This window comes from Drosophila hydei, unplaced genomic scaffold (genome assembly GCF_003285905.1).
Source record: "Drosophila hydei strain 15085-1641.00,03,60 unplaced genomic scaffold, DhydRS2 tig00008135-arrow-pilon, whole genome shotgun sequence".
Classification (NCBI taxonomy): domain Eukaryota; kingdom Metazoa; phylum Arthropoda; class Insecta; order Diptera; family Drosophilidae; genus Drosophila; species Drosophila hydei.
Genome location: NW_022045844.1, coordinates 2,401,515 through 2,423,391, shown reverse-complemented (window position 1 = coordinate 2,423,391; position 21,877 = coordinate 2,401,515). Strand labels below are relative to the sequence as shown.

The following is a 21,877-nucleotide window of genomic DNA, read 5'->3' as shown; positions in this document are numbered from 1 at the left end:
TTTAATTTGAAAACGCGCGCGCAGTACTTTCGAAAATCGCACCACTGTTGCAATCGATAGCTTTCGATAAGCCAGTTTCTATTTATTTCGTGTACCGACAGCTTGGCAACTCTTTGTATGTTATTGGTAGAGCAGGCCAACAATAGTGGCGCTGTCAAACTGTGAAAGATGCCAGCGACCGGGTCGAAATTACTGCTGCCAACAATTTGCAAATTTCTGGCCATTTTCTGCATAATTATTACACAGAACAATGTGGCTGGCAACGTGAATCCCACCGCCATCGGCGTGCACAGACGGTTTGAGTATAAGTACTCGTTTAAGCCACCTTATCTGGCTCAGAAAGATGGGACCGTACCGTTTTGGGAATACGGTGGAAGTAAGTAAATGGAAGGGGGTCGCAGCTCCACGTCAGTTGTTTTGACCACTTGCGCAGCATGTTATGCGTGCGAGCGAGACAACAAAACGGCCAGCATCAGACAAAAACTACGAACGACGCAACGCAACGCTAAAGCAACAAAGTGTACACGCAGGCACTTTGTTTAAATAAGAAATTGTGAATAAACTAAGCGCCACCTGTTGCTTATACATTTCAGATGCCATCGCCAGTGCGGAAAGTGTACGCGTGGCGCCCTCACTGCGCTCACAGAAGGGTGCCATCTGGACGAAATCACAGACAAACTTCGACTGGTGGGATGTGGAGATTGTGTTCCGTGTAACGGGACGTGGACGCATTGGTGCCGATGGTCTAGCCTTCTGGTATACGACAGAGAAGGGTGACTATAATGGTGCTGTGTTTGGCTCCTCGGACCGTTGGAACGGTCTGGCCATCATCTTTGATTCGTTCGACAACGACAACAAGCACAACAATCCTTACATCAGTGCCGTCGTAAACGATGGCACCAAGCAGTACGATCATACGAATGATGGCGCAACGCAGTTGCTTAGTGGATGCCTGAGAGATTTCCGTAACAAGCCCTTCCCCACTCGTGCCCGCATCGAGTACTATAACAATGTGCTCACCGTGCTCATTCACAATGGCATGACGAACAATAATGATGACTACGAGTTGTGTCTGCGCGCCGATGGAGTGCAGCTGCCCAAAAATGGTTACTTTGGCGTTTCGGCGGCAACTGGTGGCCTGGCCGATGATCACGATGTGTTCCACTTTTTGACCACGTCGCTGCATGCTGCGGGCCAGGTACAAGAGCCACCAAAGGTCGACAATCAGGAGAAGCTGACGCAGGAATATCAGGAATACCAGGATAAGCTGGAGAAACAAAAGCAGGAATATAAAAAGGAACATCCAGACGAAGCGGTAAAAAATCTAATCAACTTGCGCCACTCAAGTCGTGTGGCTATAATGCCATAAATTGACTGCCTAATCCACGTTGACAGTCAATTGTGTGATAGACAGGCGTTATCTGCGACGCTGATAATACGTGTTGAGCTAACAAGGCTTTTCATTTTACAGCACAAAGACGATGAGGAATGGGAAGAGTTCTACGAGTCGACGAATCAGCGTGAGCTGCGTCAAATTTGGGAAGGCCACCGCCAAATCGCTGAACATTTACGCGAACTGTCACGCAAGGTGGACGAGATTATTGGGCGTCAGGAGAACACACTCTCTCTAGTCTCGCGGGGCCTGGCTGCCAATGCAGGCCAAGCGTTGCCTCCCTCTGCAGCTGGACAAGCAGCTCTACCACAGCTGCCTGCTGGCGTCGGCGTCACACGGCAAGACGTGGACTTGCTGGTCGCTAATCAGAACATTTTACTTACTACCATACGGGAGATACGTCAACTTGCTGGCGATATCAATGTGCGCACTGATAATATACAAATAAATCAGAAGAATGCGCCCACAGCGCAAATTCAATCCACAGGCTACGATGTACAAGCATTGATAACCGAAATGCGTGATGGCATGAATCAAGTGAAGCAAGGCATCTCCCACGTGGGCCAGAGGTTGGTTGTATTCTAAACTAAAGCTTATTGCAGATATTGCTAATGCTTACTAATGTTGCTAATGTTACGTCTCAATTACAGATTGGGCATGCCACAGGCCTCGGCCCAGACAGCGTCTTGTCCTACCGGCAGCTGCGTGGGTGTTACGTTGTTCCTAAGCGTTACAGTTGTGCAATTGCTGCTAGTATTTATCTACAATATATTCAAGTAAGTTGTGCAATTAGATACAACAACTGCTTCAACTAAATTTACAATTTATTCATCTACAGAAACCGCAGCGAGGCGCAAGCGAAAAAGTTCTATTAGGCCTTCGGCTCAACTAACCAAAACAACATCTAAAACGAACACTCAGCACACACACACACCTGACTAGGCGGCAACTGAATTTAGTTGGAATGAAATACTTAAGACTTCAGCGTAGTTTTCTCTACACAATATTATATAATTGTTTGTTTTACGTAGACCTAATTGATTGAATACCGCGCTAAGGTCCCAACAAAAAAAAAAAAAAAATGATATGTGACTTAATTTGATAACACAAAAAACTGAACAAGTAAACTAGAACAATGAAGAAGCCTCATGACAAAAGCCACAAGACAAATTTCATGCACTTCTAGTACAGAATCTAGTAGAGCTAACCATATCCATAACTCTATTTTTCCTCTTCCATACATTGTGTTTGTAACCTATCTGTTTTTTCTTAGCCAAGTCTAAAGTTTCGGTCTACACTCAATAACTGTGCATATCAGACGTGTGCAGCCGCATTTCAAAGCAGAAAAAAAAATATGTAAGGAAAAAAATATAAAATGTAAAACCTCTATGAAATAATAATACATAATGAATTCCGTAAATTTAGCCAATAAATACTTCATGTTTTTGTATACATTACTTGTGCTAATCGCGTCTGAAACGAGTCAAGTTGAAATTGGCTTCAAGATCTTCCAAACATTCATAAATTCTCCACTTAATGCGACTTAACAAACGAGTTTTTTCAGCTTTTTTGTTACTAGCCTGAAGATTACCGAATGTGATGAATGAATGATTATCACACTTTTTGTTTACTTTGCATTAGACGTGTTTTTTATACTGAATATTATATAATAATTATAAATTATAATCGAAATGAGAAACGTGTTTTTTGATATGTTCCATTCCAGTCTCAATGTTTAAAATGAAATAAAAATAGAGAAAAAATCGAAAATAAATTTATAGAAAACTGTACGTAAATATATATAAACCGACTTTTTAATTGACTAGGAATATATATTAATATATTGTTAATTATTATATATATATGTATATATATAGAGAATTTTAGTTCCTAATGCGAACTTAAGGTAAATAATTTTCGTTAAAATAAAATTTTAGAGGCAGAAGCTGTTACCTATATATGGGAGCTTATATATATTCCTGATCAGAGTTAATCTAGCTCTTTGCTAATAATTATTGAATATCGAATATCGAATATCGATCCCTTTGTAATTGAACTTCAATTTTAGCGACGTTATATATATATATATATATATATATAGATCAGTAGCTTATATCTCTATATATGTTGAAAATAAAAGACAGAAAGCTTGGCTTTATATATTTATACATATATATATATATGTAAATATGTACAGAGTATATAAAATTATCAAAAAGCTAAATAAAATTTGTATTTCCAGACAGAATGGAGTAGTCAATGCGAATTACCATTCTATCAAAATATATAGGAATATATAAGTATAATCATAGCTTGAGACTTGCAAAATCTAGTCTCTTCTTCGAGTCAGGGTATCTTCAAGTCGCGCTCTCCCCACTATAATAGTTTTATTTTTCTGTTATGACAGGGTATTAAAAGTTGTTATATTGCAAAAAGTTTCGATACTGCGGCAAAAATGGCGCCACTTTGGCGCATTTGCTGCCCAGCAGTTGGGCGAGCGGGCGGGTTGAGTGGCACAAAAAGTTTTCCCATAAAATTTTACTGCCATTGGTCGCATCTCGAGGCTTGAGGTTCTACCCAGCCGAGCGAAAAAAACCCCAGATCCAAAGATAAATGGACAGAAGCCAACGGCAGTCGGTAGCTTACATGATATAAATATATTTTTTTTGCTATCCCCTTGGTTGGGGTTCGAGTCTGTTTGGATGGCAGCTGCGGTTGCCGGGTACATAGAGTCAGGCGCTTATATAAGTCCTGCGCATATTATGTACACGCAGCAGCAGCCAGACATTGCGCAGGACCAGTAAAGCGTATAACCAGGAGGCAGGGAGTCATTCCCTGACTTTTATGTTTTCATAACAGCCAATCGCAGTTGGCCAAACGGGCGTACAAAATGGCCACGCTTTGTGCTCTGAGTGCTTCGCCAAAAAAATAATAATATTAATGATTTTGCAAACCTTTAGAGCACAAATAAACTTAACAAAAACTGACTGGATTTTTCTGTGGAATAGGGTTTTCTTTATATCTTAAACTCTAGTATAATTCTAGATTAATTTTATAACAATTGAATTTGAAACAATTTTCATCATTTCTAATTTTCAGAACTTGCGAAGTGGAATATTAATTGTTTCTGCATTTCGTGTTAAGATTTTTCGCAAATTTTTCAAAATCTTGAATTTTTATTGTTCTAAGTTCTCTCGTTATTCATAAGGAATAAATAATAGATTGACTTATATTCCAATTGGTCAATATCATATTTCAATTTTTCGTATCAGAAGTCTAAGAATTTTGGCGATTGGCATCTTTTTGAATTCCAATTTGCTCAAAATGCAATTTAAAAATATATATATATTTTGAATTTCTTTGCTTTTACTATAAGATCATTGCACTTACTATATTTTTTCTTTAAAATCATATAATCTTTTTCTTTGAGTAATTCCTTTAACCTCAACTCCCAGTTTGATTAAACTTCTGCTTTGATATTAGAAAGTACAAGAGCTCGATCTATAGCTTCATATAACTAAGTGAAACTTAGTGAAATCTCAAGCGATTTCAAGAGGAATACCATCTTTACATTGGTTCGCTTCAATATATATTTTCTAATCTAATTCGGAAATTATATAATCAATTGGAATGTCAAAAATTAGTATAGAGAGATGGAAACTTAATGTCTAAGTCAAGTCATGTCAAGTTCAAGTTTCCATAATTCAGTTAAAACTTAACCAGTTTTCATGAAGAACAGGTCAAGATATTTCCTCCGATTTACTTGAAGTCTTTAATCCCTTGTATGATGCACGATGCACAGTTTCGTAGTTCGACATAACTTTAATAATCCGTGGAGCGAGCATATTTCGACATCTGTGGAGTTTTCGGCGCTTACCACAATCCATTAGTAAATGAAATTCATAAATTCGCAGCCTGCCACCGAGGACAGTTTTTGCAACATTTGCCAGGATATAAAATCAAAGTCAAAGCTAAGCTATCACAATGTTGCGGGGTGGATGGATGCTGAGTGATTCTCCTTCATAGATGGTTAAACTCCTCATCCACATTTACATCCATCCAGCCTTTGCGTGACAAATGTTGCGCAAACAAATGGTTATTGCATTGCAATGGGTTTCGGGTCGAGCAAAGTTTTCCAGTTCCCACTCAAATCTCTGGCAATGAATCATAAATTTCCATAACTGTCAAGCGAAACCGATGTGGAGGTAGGCCCGGGATATATAGCATAAATTCTGGATTAAATATTTGTTGCAATTTGTTAAAGTGAATTGGACTTTTTCAGATTTTTTGTAATTAGCTAAAAACATTTTGTAATTAAGCTTGGCTTGATGAAATTCATAATTAAACTGGAAGTTATGGATATAATTTATATAAAGGTTATATATTATTATTAAACAGGGAATTGGGAATAGTAAAAGCTGAAGATCTCTTTAAGTACTGCAAAAGTATTGATTATCTAAGTTTTAAAAGAATGCAAAGATTGTTTAGAACAGCTACATAGTTATGTAAGCTCTCTTGCTCAGCTTAACCTCAATAAGCATACCTAACCTCAATACGTATATATTATATTCTCAATTTGAATTTGATCTTTTAAGTATAGAATTTTATTCAGAAACCGATCAATCGATGAAGTAAGTACTTAGTCTGCTCTATGCATTCATATCTAAGTGCAACTGCATACCTAACCTCAAAAAACAATTTGTTATATAATATATGTACAATATGAAAAGATAGACAGATCTAAGCCCAATATAACCAAGCAAACCTTATTTCAGTAACATATCTGTTCCAAGAATTCCTTCCCTTTCCTTTAATTAGTATACCAGGGAGATTTTGTTAATCTCCTCCCAAGTAGCTCCGTTAAAACCTAATCAATCTATGTAGCCTCCGTTCCCTTTCCACCTCTATATATGAGAGCATTGTGTGGAAAACCCTGACGTTGGAAAATGCATCACATGCTTAATGTTTCTCATGCCATTAGATTCGAATGCCGGAAAAGCCAATGACAAAAGGCTAGTCCATTAGATATGTGAAGGGCGAAGTTCTACTCCTCCCCGATCGGCAGCCTTTTGCGATGTTTGCGAAAAACCAGAACAAAATTTTTCGAAACTGGATAATATTTTGCGCTGCTTGGTATGACGAATTCACATGTCACACTCGAATCGAATGCCAGGACAACTACTGTTCCTCCTGCTCCTGCTGCTCCTGCTGCTGTTGCTGCTACACATCCGTTTAGCGGGCAATCAAGCGTGTAGTGCAATTCAATAAGCGGATGCTGGCTTTCTCTCTCCCCCCCCTCTCTCTCTCTCTCCTTCTCCCTGTCTGTTCTTTTGGAGAACTTTATCAACACCCATGTCGGCATTAGTTTTGTTTACAAACTTTTCCGGTTGCCTTTTTGACAGCCAGCCCTCTGGCTTAGGGTGGCTCACAATTGCTACGCTTTGGGGTGGCATTTTTATTTATGACCACTTAAATCGAAGCGCAAACTAAAATTGCATTTTGCATCTACATAAATATGCAATTGCGGCCATGTGAAATTCAGAAACGCGCTCGCCCGCTGTTAAATGCTGACAAAAATTAAGAATAAATGCGAGTGACTCCCCAGCCCTATTCCAACTCCCAATTCTAGATGACAGCTAGCGATAATGCTGACATCAATTTGAGACTCAATTGAGCTTGGGCCTCAACTTGTCGTTGTCGTTGTTGTTGCTGTTGTTGTCGCTGTTACAAGTTGTTATTCGTTGATAAATGTTGCGCTATCAGCGACGTTTATCGTCCGAGGGACCTTTTCACTGGGTGCGACAAGTCAGCGAATTGGAAACTGTTTTTGCCCCCAACCCCTAAGGTAATGAGGGTGTACTATCCACACACATGTGCGACGTTGTCTCGCCTCATCTCATCTACGGCCAGCGCCTCCTCCTCCTCCTCCTCCTACTTCTCCTCTCAGCTCATCTCATCTCATCTCATTTCTGGGGCGTTGCGAGCAGTTACATGTTAAATGCTTGCTTAATTGCTGTTTTGTCTCTCGTTTAAGAGCTGACCGAACTGATAAATGACCCAGAGATAACAGAAAAAAATCCACTCTTCTTTTCATTTCATTATATAGATGGTATAGCTGACGTGACAGTTAGTTTATTTAGCTATGCAGACATGGATAAGTTGCCTGTCTGTGGTTGATACCAAGCTTTTCCTTTTTAAATTTGGAATGGTTTTTGTTTGCCCAAAGCCTTGTTTCCTTAAGATACTAGAAGCTATTCTATGGCCTATGCTGATCCTCTGATCCCTAATCCTCCTTCTAGTTTTCTTGACAGATTTGTAAAATTTTTTTCTACAAAATTAGGGAATTCGAACTACAACCTAATCATGAGAAATTCCTAAACAAATTTTTATAACTTAGCTCAAGTTTTTGATATCAATTTTTCTCTCACATATATACAATACAAATTTCCTGTATTACTATCTCGAAAATCAGTTTATTATTCAAATTCTCAGCTTAAACGCCCTAAAAATACAGCGCAAACTTAGCCAAAAAATCTATCGCAATAAACTGACTGTGCGACAAATTTGTTGAGCACTTGAAACGCATTCGCATTTGCATATAAAACATTATATTGAAGACAATAAACATTTATGAAAACCCATTAAATATAGAAATTAGAACTTTGCACTCGGGCATAACCGATTGCCCAATGCTCGTTCACGCTTTAAAAATAATTTAATTTATTTAAAATAACGTAATGGCTGAAGCATAGCATTTATAGTTCTCACTGTGGCATGGGTCGACAGCAATAGACCTTTAAGACTATGAAAAGTGCCCCTAATATATATATAGATTATATTCTAGACAAGCTCAGTTCAGTTGAGCTCAGAATAGAAGAAGATTTGCTACGCTCTTTTAGGGTTATAGATCCAGCTGACATAGGCACTTAAGAGTATATAAAGCCATAATCAAAACTTAGCACAGCGCTCATAGACAGACAAAAAGGGGAACATTCCAAGAAGACACGAAGCCAATATACTCAGTTCTTCTTCAGTGAGCGAGCATAACAAGGCAATGACTACAAATTGCTGCCAGCCGTTGGCCTCTCATGGTTTTACCCCTTAAATGCGTTTAGAAAGTGAAATTTTGATGTGGTTCTTGTGACGCAAGGGTTCGTCGAGCTAAGGCCACAAATTATTTTTATAGCTGCGCTTGAACCCAGACAACTCCAAAGCGTTCAGCTATGCGCATTATGATCATGATTATGATGATGATGATGATATAAATAATAAACCCTTGAAGCGAGCTGGAGGAACGTGCGAGTCGTAAAAGATGGACCAACTTATGCAAACTCACTGTCTGAGCTAGTGAAGAAGCGAAAATTTTAATTGATGACAAATTCATTAAAATTGTCGTTGGAGGGCAATAAAAAATTAAGTAAACAAGCGAGCGGCGTGGGCGATGTCCTGCCAGCTAGCCACAGGATGATGCTGCGGGATTTTTTCGGTCGTGCAGCCAAGCGTGAAGGATGCAAAAAGTTAATCGCACAGGCGGCCACACTTTGTGCTCGGATTTAGACAGATGTGTTAATGTCTCTTTCTATATATATATATATATATATATATAAATATATAAATGTAGGGTATTTTTTTTATTGCCCTGCCTGTGTGCACTTGCCTAGACTCAAGCGCAATAAGTAAATTGCGTAAATTTATAGCTGCGTAAATTGTTTAATGACTCAACAGTCTATTTATCCCAGCCATGGCATGCGTCGACATGGACTAATGCTTGCTGAGGTCCTTGCAATTCTGACTCGCAGTTGTATTCAAACAGATTTTTATGACCGCCAGCATTGAGTGAACCTGGCAAATACAAAATCTATTTAAACTAGTGTCGGGCGAAAGGGATTTCAGTACGAGAGATCAGAGATTAATAAAACTTGGAATGCTACGAAATTACATGAGGAAATTGGACTAGTTCTATGAGAACTTAATGACATTGTATGATTAGTTCTAAGGTTAAAGGAAAGTTCCAACTGGAAATGTAGCTTAAGCAGAGATTGAGTCCGGCATTGTTGAAGCTCTTAAAATAGAGCTATTAGAAGAGAAATCAAAAAGTAGACGGACTTTATATGGAATTCTGAGATAGTTTTATCCGTATTCTTCAGTCTCTTTTTTCACTTGCTTTAAACTGCCTGTTAAAAAAAAACTTTTGTCATTTTCATATCAGTAAGTATGTTTCTTTGAGTGCTTTTTTATTATAGACATTCCCTAGACTTTAAACTGCAATAAGTTGGCCAAAACCGTATAGAATTTGATAAGCGAAAAATATGTTTTGAGCTCTAGATTATTTCTGCATTTCCACTTCTAACTTGTATACCAAGAGTCTTAAGATATAGAACTATATAGAGGCTTAATGTATACCTAAACCATATATCCAACTTGTATATAAGGACTTATCTAACTGTTTCCGAATTTTCCGAGCTCAATTTTCTAAGTCAACCAATCAGTATAAGCCGACATCTCACTTAGTTGTACAACTCTAAAAAAATAAGTTCTAAAAACTTTCCAAGTCTTCAAGTATCTAATGTCCAACATAAAACCTAATACTCTAGGAAAATTAACATGTTTAATGTGTCTCCCAAGTGCCATTCGAAGTCTCGTCCGCAATTGAAACTGGTCGTGCAATTAGAGAGCAATAAATCTTGACAAGGAGAATAAATCTGGAGAGAAAAACCCTTAAATTTTGGTTGATAAAATGCCGAAATTATCTCAGCTCTTGGACGCAGTGCATGATGATATATGAGCTGAAGTCCGAGCACTTTTAACCCATTAGCCAACCGGAAGATCGTTCAATTAGCGCGGCTGTTGGTCAACTAAACCATGGCCCAAGTCTCGAAGTCCCAAGTGGGTTACTCCACGTCCATTGAGTAGGAAAAGGCTTACAGTTTTTGTTGTGCCAACAAAGTGACATAAATCTTTCTTTTCGTTTTGTTTTTGCTGAAAACTCAGCCGGAACCAAAGGCAATGACGCAGCAGGCGGTCAATGGAGATACATATATGCCATATATCTGCTCGGGAGTCATAATAGAAAGGGCAGATTTATAGATTTCCCATAGTGCTAGGGCGCGTGCGAACCGTGTCGCTATCTATGTGTAACATCTTCGGAAGGGATCGAAATGGGCATCGATGCCGGATGCACAGAAACGACAGGCGTTCGATTGAAATTAATTGAATTTACCGCCCAACATGAAACGCGGCTACAACTTGACTTTGACTTTGACTTGGATCTGGATGATGAAGCGTGCATCGAAGTAGGTTGCTTCCTGTTTATGCTCGAGATATTTTTGTAGCATAAATTACGCATATGATATGGGTGGCTGTCGTCGTCGTCGTCGAAAAACAGGAACATTAAATTTATTTTTATTTCACTGCCTTACAACCCCAAATGAGCAGTAGGACATACAACAGCGCTAAGCGCTTAGTCAAGTTTTTGGCTTGGCCCGGCCCCGCACTCCGAGTTCTGCCCGCTGCGAGCGTCGCGCGATATGCGGTCCGTTGAGTTTTTCGCCAAAGTCATGAATTTTCCTTATTTTTATGATTTCTATTACATGTTATTTTTCGCTAGCCAAGATTTTAGTTTTGTTGGGTTTTTGGCAACAGTCGAGATTTCTATCTTGGGGTTGAAGTGAATGCCTAGCCAGGCAGTCGCAAAAAAATAGAAATGAAATAAAGCACAGACTCACGCCGGAAGCGCTGATCGCAGGAAAGGCAGACAAATTTATCAAACAGCCATGTGGGGGTGTGCGCAAGCATCTGTGCTATCATCAATCATGTTGTTGTTGTACAAACTTAAATGTCTTTAAGTTGTTTAACAATTTTGAGTCAGTGAATTGTTTTCAAACTTTAAATTTTGGCGCCTACTAGGCACCTGCGCGCGCATTCATGCGCAACTATCGTTACAGTGCTTTGGGCTTATCGCCCACGACTTAATACTTATATCGATAGTTGTGAACAGTGTTGCACTGCAAGTATCGAAAAGCGCGACCCACTCTATCGTCCCGTTTTATTGTGTTGTTTTATTTATACATTTTTAACTATCTTCGCACCTGATTTTCCACACAATTCTGTAAGTTTCTAATAATTAAACAAGCCAACATTCATGTGCAATTCAAGAAAAATAAGTTTTTGTGTTGTGTGCTGGCAAACAAAGCCAATGCAAATTCAGCTGCAAAGTTGTATTGTTGTTAGTGTGGCTACTCATGAGGCTCCCTCCTTTGGGGTGGTCAGCGGCAGCGCCCCAGTTGGTTGCCCTTTACATATTTGTTATGATGGTCACGCGAATTCTGACCCGTTTCAGTGGCGCCTCTAGCAAATTTAATGCGTTTAAGCGACCAGCTGGAGTTTATAGCGGCTGCCGCTACTGTCATCACCCGCATGCCGTCTGTGTGTTCGTTTATGCTAATTAAGTGCAACTTTATTTGCCACCAAACAGCGCGAGCCTTGTTTGCAGCACACTTCATTTGTCCCCATACACAGCTGGGGCCTACAATAACAACAATAATATATTCTACATGTAATTTAATTAAGGCAAGATCTCAAACCACGTCTATACCAGCCCTTGACCGCAGGGAGTGAGAAGTGTTGGAAAATTTCTAAAATATTTTAATTTATCCTTTTATTTGACTTGTGATTTGAATATACGCTTAAGTGGCCTTATTATATTTCCAGCAAATTTGTAAAGCTTCCAAGTCCCTATAGTGTATTAAATACATATGGCGATTGAGAAGCTAACAGTGCACAATCATAAACATACATACAGACATACACAGTTAAAGATAAGATAAGTTAACATGTACTATAGTATAAATACTTCAAGCGCGCACTTCGCATAGCAAAAGAAAAAAAGAAAAGCTGAAGAATGCATCAACTGATTTCGAAATGTGTTTAGAGTCTCAGCTGGCACTCAGTCAGTCTATCAGACAATTGGCGAATTGGCTTAATTAAATGCAATTGCAACCCTTAAGAGTCGGAGTAAGCTGTTCTGTCAGAATCAGAGGCGCGTGTGGATCTCCCGCTGACTTAAAGATGTGAAATCTCTTTCAATTCTCAGTCGTCAGGGAGAGGCAGACAGAGAGCAAGAAGGAACGCGTCGCTTCATCAATTGCCTAATGACTGTGTCAATAATTGAGCATAATTGAAAAACAAGGGGACGACTCATCATCCACCGAAACTCGCCTCATTTGTTTACACACTTTTTTGTCTGTATATATATAGCTATTTATACAAATTGCAGCTTGCAATTTAATTCAATTTACGGCCCTTTGCAACGTGTGACAAATTTTTTGTAGTTGTTTACGCACACTCCCTATTGTCATCTATTAAATCTTCCAGCTAATTGGAAAGTGACTAACACTTTGGAACGCCTTGACTATTCATTTCCACTTCCACTTTACCGCTTCCTCTTTGTGTATTTGCAATAAATTTGTAAAACTAAAGAGCAAAAGCAACAACAGCACAGAAATTAGTCATCGTTAAATCGTTGTTGTCATTGTTTTTGCCTTTGTTATGCACCCACTGTCAGATCTTCTTTTAATCGCTCACTCTCTCTCTCTCTCTTGGTCAGTACTCTCTGCCTTTTCGGTCAGTTTTGTTTTGTTTACATTTGTTCGCCTGCCCTGACGATCGAGAGCCAAAGAGCGTAGAGAGCGCAGCAGGTGCCGCGTTGGCGCTCATTTCTTCGTTTGTTAATTTGCGTTCACGCTCGCTCTCTTGAGCCGTTTGCGTTCGGCGCGTAGCTGTAGGCGCGCCTCAGTTCTGTTTTAGCCGTCGTCGGTGCCGATTCGTGCCGCCGCCGATATCGATAAATTCTATGCGAAGTATATTAAAAAATTATCATACATATATTTGTGTGTGTTCTCTGTGCCTGTGTGTGCATATGTGCGATATTCAAGTTCAAATATCAAAAGGCAATAAATAAAAATTTAAAACGCCAGAAAATATAGCAAAAGGTATATAAATACATACAGTCAAATATACATACATATGCAGCAGTTATCGCCGAATTTTCGGTTGCTGGGTATGTGTGTGTGCGCGCGAATATGTGCTGCGTGTATTAGTGCGGGACATATGGCGTTGTTTCGATGGATAACAATAGTAACACCTAAGCACAAATAAGCAAATTAATTGTGTAATCTTGAAACGCGCCCACGCGCCTTTTATGTGCTCGGCGCCTGCGTAACGCGTGCAAATAAAAGAAAAGCTAATCAGAATGCAGCCAATAAGTATCCTTGACTCTTATAAATTAGCCATCAGCGTATAAGTGTTTTTCTCTCCTTGTTTCTTTCATTCTTATGGCTTATGTTATACTGCTTATAAAGTTAAATAAAAACAAGAACAGGCGTATTACCTCATCGCGCTGCCGCTGACGTAGCCGCTGCCCCTGACTTTATTTTATTAGTGTTTTTTTGTTCAATTCTATATTTCGTTTTATATGTACATACATATGATTTGTATAAGTGTTTGACTGTGTGTGTGTGTGTGTTTGTATGCTGCGCTGCCAGCTAGTTTGCCTAGGCAGCTGCTACTGCGCGTCCTCCTCCACTGGCTGCGCTGTTTTATTTATTTTTTCGTATATTATGTATGTATGTATATGTGTATCTTTGAGATACGTGCGCGCTGTTTGCTGTTTTTGTTTTTATTTTGTTGGTTCGCTTTTTATTTGCATTTCAATCTTTGTGCGCTCAGTTTTTCAGTTTTTTTGTCATAAGTCATTAGCCAGTCCGCAGTTAACGTCGTCGTCGACGTTACTTCTCTGCCCTCTTTTTTGATCGTTTGGCAAATTTCGCTGCTGCGGCTTTTGTGGGCGTATCTTGTATACTCTCCATTATCTTTTTACAAATATATCAATGCTCGTTTTGTTGTCTGTCTCGCTACACACATTGCTTTTGACCTTATTTATAAGCCGCAGTTATGGTCTGGCTGGCCACATAAACAAATCACATATAAAGAAATCAAAGCTCATTTTCACTCCATGTCAACGCTCTCAAATTGTCGCGCTCTCCATTTTGTTGTTGTAGCTGTTGTCGCTGTGTGGGCTTCCAATTGGATTTGTCCGACTTATGCATCCGCTGCGTGTACACACATGCACACTACAAAATTTCATTGAGTAAAAAATGTAAATGAAAAAAAACAACTCGATTCGAATTTGTATCTGGGCCAGTTTTGTTCGCATTTGTGGGCGTCAGTTCACAGTTTTTATTTTATATTTTGTGGCTTAAATAGCTTTTTGCATGCTTCATTAATTGAGTCTGCATTCGTTTTGCATTTACTAAATATTTATTACACTTGTTTTCCTGTCTCTGTGTTCCATGTCCAAATGGCTACCCAAAAAAAATTGATTTGTTGTCGCACAACTTTCGAATTGCGCTTACGCGTTTTCTCTATAAAGCCTATATGCTAAATATAGCTTTGTATATAGCTCAAGACGTACTTAATTTTACGATCTGCTATCGTCGCTGTCTTCTCTTTATAGTTTAACATTAATTGAGCTTTTGCACGTGTGAAATCGGTTTAATCGCGTTCAATTACGTGATTTTTTTCTTAAGTTCCAACTAGATAAGACTTAAATGTGGTGTATATATAGTGTTATGGGGTACATTGAGGTGTGTAGGGTATGTAAAGGGATTCCAAAAGTAACTTAGCTTTGAAGTTGTCATTTATATTTGACACTGAGTTAAGAAAACTGTTTTAACCTCACATTAATCGAACTAAAAATTATGTTGTTCCATTTAAAAAAATTTTTGGCAACATCAAAGTCTGCTCAAAGCAACGAAAACAATGGAAAAACAGCGAGTGGCAAATGTTTGCCTCATGTTTCAAGCTCAATTAAAACAAATTAAGCAAGAAAATTGAAAACTTTTTTATCGTATCGTATCAAAATCCACTGCGCCAACTGGGCAACAACTACAAAAACAACAACAATGTAGACGGCAATAACAATTAAAAATTTATAAAAATAACAACTGTGTGTGCTCTATTTTTTTAACGCCTCAGCATTTTATTTGTGCAATGCACAGAGAAACACCAAAATACATGCATTCACACATATCTATGTGCACACACTCTGTGTGAGTGTGTGGCAATATATGTATGTCGATACTGATACAGATACAGATACTTCTGTTTCGTTTATGCCGCCTTTCAAACTGCTGCCGCACACATGTTTCAAAAACAACAACCCAAACACAAATTTACAGGAAAGCGCAAGAAAAAACCAAAACAAGGTATCCAAGATAAGAGAGTGAGACTAACAGATACCCTGTAAAGTATTAAAACTAATTAGAAATAGCTAAAAGTAGTCAAATATTGAGAAAAATTAAGCTTTACATATTTAAAATTGTCCAAAACGAAAACAGAGACTAACAGATACCCTGTAAAATGTAAAATATTGCTATATAGGTAAAAGTAATTAACTAAAAATAATTAAACAATTAATAGGTTGCAAGATTCTTGAGCATGCTCAATTATATGGCCACCAGTGTAGAAACAGGCGTCCCACTTGAACGTTTTGGTTTTCTTGATTTACTAAATATTTATAAATAATAAGCATAAAGTCGTCTCTCTAGCCTCAAAGCACCCTTTTTAACTTACCTGTCAGTTACAGGGTATTTTGTAAAAACGCAAAATAAACCAAAAATACAAGTTTACGTTTTGAGCAAGAACTAGAAATTCAGTTTTTCTATTGAGTTCGATAGGCTTTGGCCATATTATGGTATATATATAGATATATATTTGTCTGTATATATAGCTATGTATATATATGGTTTATTGTTTTGGAATGTTTCTTAATTACGCGGAACTCAAGTGGCAAGTGGCAAGTGGTGGAGCCGGAGGTGAAGCTGCTCCAAGACAGAGACTGAGAGAGATGGAGAGCGAGCGAAACTGAAACCAAAGCGCAATCGAATTTGAGTGTGGGGGCTAACTCATTGGAATTTCGAGTATTTCCTTTTTGCTGCTGGCCACGCCCGGCTTGCTGACAGCCCTTTTTTCAGCTTTGCTTTTTTGCGTCAGCCAGGCGCTTAGTCATCGAAGGAAGTCTCATTGTTGACGCTGAGCGACCTGATAAGGATTATTATAATTTTATTATGCATTGATTGCAACTGTTTGTGTGTATGTGTGTGTGTTTGCATATGCATGTATATTTAAATTTATATCTTGTCTATATATAGAGAAGACTCGCGGTCTTGAGACTCAAGTTTGTCGCCTTGTGGAATTGATGAAAAGACTTAATTATGCGAAGTGGAATTCGCTACTCACATTCGCTTTATCTACTCACTGTATATATATATATATATATATACCTATATAAATTCTTATAACTGTTTACATTTACTGTGTTTATCGCATTTAATCTGAGGCGCTTGAGGGTTGGGCTACTATCATAAAACCTTTTGCCTAATCACGTCACTCGTTCACAGCTAGAGCTTATGAGTGTATAAATACTATATATATGTATGTATATAAACATATATACAAACAGTCTGTCACTCATTCAATTCTCTATTTGTAACTAGATACAGCTTTGAATGCTACAAATACTTTTATTTTCTATTTCTTGAAATTGTTTTTGCATTTGAAACATCTGTCAAATGTTTTTATTGCACAGCTGCGATTCTAGGGAACTTATCTAACAACTATCGATACTCTTTTGTAGTATATAGTATATATATTGCTTGAGCAGTTTAGTGGGAATAGAGTTAAGATAAGAAAACAGTGTAGATCAAATATATTTGTAATCAGAGATATTTAATAGCAAAAAAGCCAGATTTTTGCCTAGTTTAAGTAGGAATTCTAAGCTATAACAAAGCTTATTAAATATTTTAGAACAATTCTTGAGAGTGAAACCCGTTTAAATCTATGAAGATTCCAGGATACTAAACTCAGGTTCTCTATATTTGAAAACAATCATAAATAATTGTGTTTCAAGAGTAGCATTTAAATATTTCTAGTAGTAGAAAGGGGTTAAAGGGGAACTCTGCCCTATAAAGATTCCAGTGTGTTTATCCAATTCTGTTCCTGTGCTCTACTGTTGAGAGTGATCTGTTTCGTCAGTTTAAAAAAGTTTTTAGGATATATATTATATATTTTCCATTGCATATAGGTATATAAAAGACAGCTTAAACTAAGAAGTTGAAACACTGGCTAATTCTTACATGATTTACATTTCCATACCAGTTAAGAATCTATATCTATATCTCTCTTGAATTTCTATATAACATAACAAACTTCTATTGCACTTCTTTTTATGATATATGAGATATTCTCTGTATCTCTTCATATCTCTATCTTCCTCTGCGCTTTCAAATTCCCAGCTAAGCATTAATTTGCTTAAAAGAGTTTGGCCCAACCCCAGAGTTTAAATGGCTACAAAAAATATAAAAGGAACCAATTTGCGTGCTCCACTCATAAACTGTCAATGCTCAAATACCTCGCTGCCTGCACCGCTGCACCATCGCACCACCCAATTAAATCTTCATTCCCCTAAGTGATTTGATATGCTGCAAGAAATACAAAAAAAGTAAAATAAAATAAAATAAAAACCCCTTTTTCGTCTCTTTGGGCGTGTGGCGTGTCCATTGGCAGTTATCGCGAGTTTTCTCGCCTGGCCTTGATGGGCGTGGCAGGGGCCAGGGCGCAGGCTTTAATCAATGAAAGCCTTTGTGCCCGTCCGTTCGACAGTCTCGCCCCCTCCTCTATTCCCTACGTATTCCTCGTTTACGTCTTATTCTCAGTTAGTTTATGGATGCAATGTGGCATTCAAGTACGCAAATCGCATGCCAAAGTCAACGTAGCAACGGGAGCCGCCCAAGTGCTATATATATATAGCATATATAGTCATGTGTGTGTCTCTACTCATATATGTGTTTGTGTGTGTGTGTGTGCACTGAGCGAAAATATCTAGCTATTCAAAGTCAAATCATGTAGCAAAGTTTGCTAAAATTAAGCTAAGATTCAAATCTGTCAAGGTGTGAAACGGCTTCAAAAGAAGTTTTGATGTAAAAACATATACGGGGGTAGTCTATAAAATTGTCAGATTGAACATAGAAATGTTGATATATGCTAAACAATTTAAAGTTTACAATAAAAGTATATAAAATTATTAAATTTAAATTATTTAGTGAAAAATTTAAATTTAAATTAATACCAGTTAAATATAATATGCCTATTTTAATAATAGTTCAGTTTTGAAGTAGTATATTCTATGGGCTTACAGAAAGAATCTCAAAGGTATAAAAATGTTGTCTTACTGGTTCTAGGATTTATTTACTACTACTGAGTTGTTCATAAAAATAGTAGTGGCTACTAAAAAAAATTGTATGTAGTTTTATTTTTCAATAAACATAAAAAAATTAAAAAATTGACGAGTTAGTTTGTTAGCTATAAAAAATAGATAACATTTAAATTAAATTTATTCAAATTTTATCAAATTCTAACTTTATGCTTAGCAAATTGTTTAGTAGAATTGTGAGATATGCCATTTATTTCGCTCAGTGCATGCTTGTTTGTATGTGTGCGTATATATGTATATTTATGTTTGTCTCTTTTGGCACTCACTTGTGCGAAAATCACATTGGAGCCCGACTGGCGGGAGCCTAATTTTTTGCGACCCCTGCAAAAGCAGAAGGCGTAGCAGCAGCAGCATCACTAGAAGAAGAAGAAGAAGCAGTTGTAGCATTTGCCTCAGATTGAGAAGTTTCCTCGACGCTTTTTTGGCAGCCAATCATAAAATGTTTTCTTGGCATTGGCCTCAAGTGCTGAAGGGAAGTAGCAAACGCCAGCTCGAACGAAAGGATATTCCCAACGTGGCTCAATTGATAATCTTTGAACGGCATAAGTGAAACTTAATTAGAGTTAAGCTGTAAGCAAAGATTCACAAGGCCTTTTAATTAGCTCACTGATGTTTATCTGTTGACATAATTTGTTGTCATTATGTGTGTGTGGCTGGGTGTGTGGGTGTGTGTGGCCTTTCCCCTTTTTTTCTTTCCCTTTTTCCACCTTGATGCAGTCTAATTGAAAATTACAGGGCCACTCAGCCAACAGCCGCATCAACCACAAGCCACCCACCACTCAGTGGCACGCCCACAAACCTCCCTTCGGTGGTCGAAACGTCATTCGATTTGATTTGTTTGTCTGCTTTTGTTTGTGTTTATTTATTGTGTATTTTGTTACTTTTAATGCATCTTTTATCTGGATTTTGCCATCAATAAGCCAGAGAGTGAATGCTCATTGTTGCCGTTGCCGTTGCCGTTGTTGTTGTTGTTGTTGTTGTTGTTGTTGTTGATAGTGATACAAAATTTGTGCGGCATTGTGTAGAGAGTTGCCCGAGTGACGACGTCTCCGTCTCACAGTCTTGTTTACTCAAATTACAGCTGGGGTTATCTGCAGTTACATCCAGAGTGCCATTTCCCAAGTCTCAGTCGAAGCTGCGAGTCAAAGTTCGCTCTTGTCTAGTTGTCTAGTTGACCCTCTCTCTCTCTCTGTCTCTCTCTCTATCTCTCTCTGTCTTCTCCTTTTTAGCTACAACGTTTATTTGCTTTAGCCAGCTGCTTTGTTTATCGCGCTCTACTTTGCTTTTACAATTTGCATTTCGAAATTCAAGCGAAATCTTATCGCAGCTGCCCAACTCGAAATGTTTACTAAATATTATTAATTCTATAAAGTTGAATGACTTTTTAAATGGGTTATATATACCTATAAGAGAAGAAGAAGAAGAAGTTAATTACTATATCGTCAAGATTATGTGGTACAACGACGTATTTGTTATTAGAGTATATGATTTATGATTGTAAAATTCATTTAAAAAGATTTAATCGTGAGTGTTAGTTCAACTTTCTAGCTGCAGTAACTTTCTCATCATGTTTTCTACATAGTACTAAGATTTATTAGGGTCTGACCTATTTAGACATGAAAAGCAGTTCGTAATTTCGTTCAAGAAAATGCTTACAAAAAATCATTATTGATCTTTATAATATATCTATAATTTATTCATATATATTATAAAAATCTATAATATTGTGAATATTTCTGTATTATTTAAATAATATAATATTATATAATATTATATATATAATAATAGCAAAAAATATATTGTTAATATGCAGCAAAGCTTAAAAAATATAAAAGTTATTTAAACAAAAACTCACTGAATAATTGCAAATCAAAGTTGTATTATATGGTAATATATCCGGCCCATTCAAAGTGCAAAGTTTGTGGAAATAATCATATAATCAGCATCAATTCATTCCAGCACGATATTACCATAATACAAATACAAACAGAACTCGAACAGCATTATATTACTAGAAAAAGCATTCGAGAACAATTATATACCAAGTTTGAACAATATTTCTATTTATAGTTTTATATGATGCGGTGGTAAACGAGACTCACTGAAAAATCGTATATATAGAGTTTAATTTACATATGTCCAGAACTAAATGATTTTTTTCTTGTAAACAAAATTCTAGATGTTTTACCTATACTACTATATACATATATATATATATATATATATATATATATATATATATATATATATATATATATATATATATATATATATATATATATATATATATATATATATATATATTTATATATATACTATTTGTATACTAAACCCATTATTAATGCTGAAAATATGTTACAATTTCCAGTATAGATTTCTATTTATATATATATTTTTCTATTTTTTTTTCCATTGAAAAGTTAACAAATTTCTTTTAATTGAGTCGTAAATTTATGATACATTCAGCTAACATTATTTTTGATGCTAGTCAGTGCCTTAGAATTTCCGCTGACATCAATTGTATCTTCAGCTAATATAGATACGATTCTGTTGGCTCAACCATCTGGTCGTACACCTAAAATGCATGAAATGAAAGATCTAAAAATTCAACGATGAGTCATTCGCGTAAAAATCAAATTAGAAGCCCCCAACTGCCGCCAAAGACAAAGACCCAGACCCAGTGCCAGCAGAGTAAAGCAAATTGTCTGAATACACAAATTTTTTTGGGGGGCGTTCAAGATTTGCCAGCATCTGTGGGACTTAATGAGCATTTGCGATCACTAATGAGCATCAGCAATCAGTGCAGTGATCATTACAGCTTAGTCAGCCTAATTGAATACACATTAAGCTAACATCAGCGTGAATTAACGATCATCAGCGATCGTCAGTGGTGACCAATCATTATCATTGATCAATCAAGTGATCATCACACATGAAAACACAACTGTTGTTAGGGCTTTCTAGGTAGACCAGCATCATGTTGATCCAATGATCATCAGTGTTCAGTAATGATCATCAGTGATCATCATCTGGCCCCTGGTCTTACACACAGAGATCAACTGAAATGTTTGTCGCACCTTGTTTTTTTTTTTTGACGTCAACTTTAGCCGGCATTTTATGGTTGCTCTGATCTTGTACAGCCTCCTCCGCCTCTG

At 37.4% G+C, this 21,877-nt stretch overlaps 1 protein-coding gene across 1 annotated transcript; it reads left to right on the top strand.

Annotated features, from left to right (window-relative positions):
* Window positions 1-133: 133 nt before the first annotated feature.
* LOC111605165 (protein ERGIC-53) lies at window positions 134-2,826 on the top strand. The gene is made up of 5 exons (XM_023323553.2): window positions 134-376; window positions 594-1,315; window positions 1,472-1,962; window positions 2,044-2,169; window positions 2,232-2,826. Exons 1-5 carry the CDS (start codon window positions 169-171, stop codon window positions 2,266-2,268), a joined length of 1,584 nt encoding a protein of 527 aa, XP_023179321.1. The 5' UTR covers window positions 134-168; the 3' UTR covers window positions 2,269-2,826.
* Window positions 2,827-21,877: the final 19,051 nt, after the last annotated feature.